At 54.4% G+C, this 5,374-nt stretch overlaps 1 protein-coding gene and 1 long non-coding RNA gene across 2 annotated transcripts in view; one reads left to right on the top strand and one right to left on the bottom strand.

Moving 5' to 3' along the window:
* LOC103742199 overlaps window positions 1-642 on the bottom strand; it is a 2,964-nt gene extending 2,322 nt beyond the window's left edge. Inside the window, exon 1 of the long non-coding RNA XR_607615.1 lies at window positions 567-642. This is a non-coding gene — a long non-coding RNA (uncharacterized LOC103742199). The remainder of the gene's footprint in view (window positions 1-566) is intronic.
* The window catches only part of Cacng4 (calcium voltage-gated channel auxiliary subunit gamma 4), a 74,094-nt gene continuing 68,726 nt past the window's right edge, over window positions 7-5,374 (top strand). The window contains exon 1 of the mRNA XM_008843198.3: window positions 7-250. Within this exon, the coding sequence (XP_008841420.1) occupies window positions 31-250 (220 nt within the window). The 5' untranslated portion in view covers window positions 7-30. The remainder of the gene's footprint in view (window positions 251-5,374) is intronic.

Below are 5,374 nucleotides of genomic sequence, written 5' to 3'. Positions count from 1 at the left end.
CGGCGGGCGGCGGACTATGAGGCGCCCACCATGGTGCGATGCGACCGCGGGCTGCAGATGCTGCTGACCACGGCCGGAGCCTTCGCTGCCTTCTCGCTCATGGCCATAGCCATCGGCACCGACTACTGGCTCTACTCCAGCGCGCACATCTGCAACGGCACCAACCTGACCATGGACGACGGGCCCCCGCCGCGCCGCGCGCGCGGCGACCTCACCCACTCCGGGCTGTGGCGGGTGTGTTGCATCGAAGGTACGACCGCCCCACCCCACCCCCCAGCGCACTCACACGCTCACATGCACATACATGCACACGCACACACTGCCCCTGGGAGCGGGCCGGGGGAGGGGTGGGCGCGGCGCTGGCTCTGCGCTAGACACAAAGAACGTGGAGCTGGGAGGGTGGGTCCCCAAGCGGACATCGGTGCAGCATCCTCGGGTCCCTCCCGGCTGGAGACCTCCGCATCGCACCGATCCCACAAACTCTCCATTCGCACGCGCACACCCCCTCATGCACACACACACACACACACACACACACACACACACAATGAAACACCGAAACTCACACGCGCGCGCGCAACACGAGATCCGAGCGCTCCCCAGGGGCCTCGCCGGCGCCCCCAGGGGAGGTGGAGGCTGGTGTGGGGGCGGGAGGAGGCTGGGGTTGTGGGGGGAATCGGACGCGAGAGGAGGGGGAGGGGTTGCTTGGCAACCGGTGTCTGTGCTATTGCCATGGGAACTGGCCATCCTGGGGCGGGGCTCGGCCGGGGCCTCTAAGCGTTTGCTCCAGGCCCCCAAATGAGGGTTGGGTCGGGGTACCCGCTGGAGTCTTGGGTAGCCGAGTGGCTCCAGTCCAGTGATCTCTTCTTCCACTGTGTGCGATGGGGAGGAGAGGGGAGCGACGCTGCGTTACCCCTAACTGCAAGAGGGAGCCTTGGGTCATGTCCCCTTGCCACCGAGACAGCGGGAGACCTGTGTAGGAATGACACTTGGGGCACACAGGGCCATTCACGGACCCTGAATGGGCCGGGAGGGGCGTGGTCGCTCGGTCGGGGTGGGGCGCTGCGACCCCCTACTTACACGAGGCTGCTGGGTGATAGTTGTAAGGTTGGACTGCATCTAGGGGTCGGCACTGGGTCCCCTGGACTGTGAGGACGGCTGCCTCCAGAGGAACGGCCCAGATGCCTCCAAATTGCGCTCGGCTTTAGAGCCCTCCCAGAACCCTTACCCAACTGCGAAAAGTGAACTAACAGGTGTCTAAGGAGGGGCCGTCTGGTCCTGCCGGGTTGTGGTCTGGTCTGCCGCTTGGGCTTGGTTTTCCGACTGGGAACAGAACAGAGGAGCTGGTGGAGCATTGTTTGAATTTTTCAAAAATCCTTGGATAGAGTTCCCGCTTTCTTTTTCTGTCAGCCTTTCCCTAGTGTTCACTCCTCCTCTCCCTCGGTTGTTTGGGAAGTTCTATCTACCCTGTTTCCCTTACTGCAGAGAGCCCCAGCCACTACTTAAGGAGGGAGATGTGACAGAGGTGGGGAGGGAACTCTTAGAAAGATAGCCCTTCCTGGTCACATTAGGCGTCCTCTGAAAGGAGGCTTTGTAAGGCTGTGTCTGCTTGGTGAGGTCCCCTCTTGGCCCCTGCAGATCCTGCCTGTTCTCCAGGAATCTTGTCAACCTCTGCCCCCCACACCTACACCCAGATCAGAGCTGCACTTAGGAGCTTCCTGACAGGGCTTCCTGCAGTCTTTAGATAACAGAAATGTGCAGTCAATAGTTAAGAGGGAGGTGGGGGAAAACAGCTTCACAAAGGAGCTGATGGGCCCACGATCCACACCCTCCTCTTTTCTTCTGAAAAACATTTTGAGTGTGCAGTTGCTCAGATCACGAACACCTACACCTCTCATTTGGAGAATGTACCCACGTCACTACCTGCCACAGTACCTGAGTTAGACATAGAGCAGGAGCTGCAAAGGCCCTCATGTTCTATCTCCTAGGCTCCACAGGGTACCATCTGCATGGCACAGGAAATCATGCCACCATCAACTCCCCCACCCCAAGAAACTCAAGGAGCTAGGGCCTTTCAGTTTCCCAAGGGAAACTAGCACCAGCAAGCCTGGCCTGCATGGTGACTCCAATGCCTCCTTTATTAATTCCTCATCCTAATTAGGATTGATGCTGCACTTAACGTCTTGCCAGCTGCCTCGAGCAGTTTGCACTCAGTGTTCATCAAGAGAGCCCCGAGCTGATCTGGGCAGCTGGCTGGGCTGGCAAAGGGAGCCATCTGGGGGACTCCATGGATAAAACTGGGCTGCCTCTGTTAATTCCTCAAAGCTTGGAGGTTCTGAGAGCAGCAGAGCAGGCTGTGCCTCCCAGGACCAGGACACCATCCTGGGACCCAGGGCTGAGACAGTTCAAGATTCCTTGCTGGGGCTCAAATCTGTAACTGGGTGGGAACCACCAGTTTCTCATTAAAAACAGAGTATGGGCCCTGCATGATTCTGCATGCCTTTAATGCTAGCACTCAGGAGATGGAGACAGGTGAATCTCTTTGAGATGGAGGCCAACCTGATCTACATAGTGAGTTCCAGGCCAGCTGGGGCTAGGGGGGAGACCCTGTCTCAAAAAGACCAACGAAACACAACAGAACCCAAAACCAAAACACACAGTAAAGAAGCTCCAGGTGCCGCCTCCTGTGATGCAGGCTAGAAGGTAGCCAGGGGCTGAGAGGAGACAGCACTGTTAACCCCAGGCAACTCCTTAGGGACATCAAAGGGGTGGGGATTACCTCCATGGTAGCTTTTGTGGATAAAATGCATTATTTCTACCTGTTCTCTAACAAAATACTCCCCCCCCCAACATATAAGCATGGCATCGAAACTAAGGGGAGGGGGAATGATAAGATGACACCTTTGAAGCAAGGGGCACTGCAGTGGGCAGTGAAAAAGGCCCCAGGTACAACTCAAGAGTCTGATGCATTCTCTGGTAACTCATGAACAGCCGATTCAGTTTCTTAGATGTTTCCCATACATGTCCAGGAGAGCCCAGCCCTCTGTACTGAAGTGTTCATACAACCTGACAGGGACAATGGCTATGTCCAGCTCCAGGAGAACTGACCTTGCTCAAGCCTCTTCCACCCACAAAGCAGCCATCTCTCCCACCCACATGCCTCTCCACTGGACAAATGTCAGAATACCCAGGTGCATGGTGCCACCTGGCAGGCTCACAGCAGCCCTGTGAGGCACTGCCTTCACCCCCATGTGCAGGCAAGAGAGAGAGGTTTGGGGACTTGCCCAGAGGCACCCAGGTAGGAGGCAGCCAGGCCAGATTTAAGCCTCTGTCACTACAAAGCTTTCTCTACCATGTCACCCTGCCCTTTCCCAGGTGGCTTCTGGGTTGCCATTAAAAATAGACCCAAACACTTGGCTACACAGTGGAGCCCAGCTCTGGGTTTGGGCTGGCAGCGGGAAGGCATTCGAAAGCTAGAAGGTACAACCCAGGCACAAATTGCATAACACACTCTTCTCCCTCCTCCGATGTCTCAATCTCTCTCTCTCTGCTTCTGTCTCTCTCCTTCCACTGTGTTCTGGACTAGATTGTCCCCACCATAGCCACTCTTCTGCCTTCCCCACCCTACCCGGCCAAGGCTAGGAAAGGTGAAGCAAACCCACTTCCATCACAGGCTTCATCAACAAACATTTGAATTCTTGTGCATTTTGGAACGGGGAAGGTATTGACCACAATGAACAGAACATGTGCTCTGCACAGGGACAGAAGCCCTGTTTAGACGTGGAGGGAAGAGGAGATGGTAGGTCCAGGAGCAGGAGAGCAGTACTACCTGCCAAGGCTCCTATACCCATCATGAACTCTGGAGCATATACGCCGCTGAGGCCCAGACTCGTGAGCAACAGGGTCACAGCACAGCCATCAGAGTGAAGTTAAGCCTGAGCAGCACCCTTCTCTTCCATGTCCCCCACGTCACCCTAGATGAAGCCGCCTGCAGCATACTCACAACTCTGTCAGAACCTTAACAAAACAGCCTTGACACTAGGGGTATGACCTCTGTGCCTGTTTTGTGCAGCTCCATGCTGGGCACTGTAGGAGGAGGGATGGAGAAGGTTCTGAAACCTAATTATGTTCACCTTCCTTCCTCACCTGATCAGCATCTCTCACACTAGCATCCCCAGCCTTTATTCCCACCATAGCAGAGACTTAAAAACAGAACAAAAACTTAGCACTGCCCACTGGGGATGGGAAGAGAGAAGATAGCTAGGATGCCTGCCCGGGGGACTTCTGCCTTCCCAAGCCCTGTCCAGCTGCCCACAGGTGGGAGGAGAGTTTACTGTTTATACACCTGGAGTTCTTTCATGTTAGGTGAACTGGAAGGCAGGGTTTCACACACCACACTTGGAATGAGCCATTCAGAGATCAGGAGTCCGAATGACAGCTTTTCTCCCAGGGAGCAAGTCCAGGCATCACGCTGGGAACTTTGCCTTTTGTGTTTGCTTTTCTTTCTCTTGCAGTAACCCTTCGATAGTCTGTCCAATCAGGCTCAGGTGGGTAGCAGTGCTGTCCTCCCAACTGCTCCAGGTGCCACCCACTGGTCACCTAGTCCCCCGGTGTTAATAATAGTCGTCACTTACTGAAGACCTTCATAAGACTCACATTAGTGCCTGTAACTGCCAACAACACTTCCAGAAAAATATTAATTTTCTGCCTTTTAGAGGTGAAGAAGCTGAGATTTAAGATGGGTGCAACCCCACCGTCAGGGACACCTTTCCTGGCCCACACTGACTTCAGTGTAGGTATTCTGTTTTCTACTACCAATAGGATCCTTTATGTAGACCACTCAGCAGGTTTGGGAAGAGGCAATTCAATGGTTGCTTTATCGTATAGGCTGACCTCAAAAAAGAGGATAAATACAAGGGCAAGGCCATTTAAACAATGTGCGTTTTCTTCTCATGGCTCTTGAGGTCAGGGAAACTGAGATGAGGTTGGCTCCTGGGCTTTTCCTGGGATGCTCTTCCTGGCCTGTGGATGGCCACTTCCCCTAGAGTGCTCACAGAACAGTGGCAGAGAGCCAGCTCTGCAGTCACTTCTAAGAGGATTGATTCTACCACGAGGACCCTCCCCTTATGTCCTCCTCTAAATCCAATCATATCCCAAGCTGAGTCTGCATGTACTGCTGTTCACTGTGGGGATTAGGGCACCACCATATGAATTTGGGGGAGTACAAACAGGTGTGTTCTTTCTTCCTGTCCCTGTTCAGTAGATAGCACTCACTGTCAGGTCCCTTATCTCATCTGTCTACCTGTTGTTAATGCTGCATTCTCTGTCTCTGTCTCTGTCTGTCTGTCTCTCTCTCTCTCTCTCTCTCTCTCTC

This window comes from Nannospalax galili, unplaced genomic scaffold (genome assembly GCF_000622305.1).
Source record: "Nannospalax galili isolate Female #2095 unplaced genomic scaffold, S.galili_v1.0 scaffold781, whole genome shotgun sequence".
NCBI classification, from domain to species: Eukaryota; Metazoa; Chordata; class Mammalia; order Rodentia; family Spalacidae; genus Nannospalax; species Nannospalax galili.
This window is presented reverse-complemented; position numbering and strand designations above follow the sequence as displayed.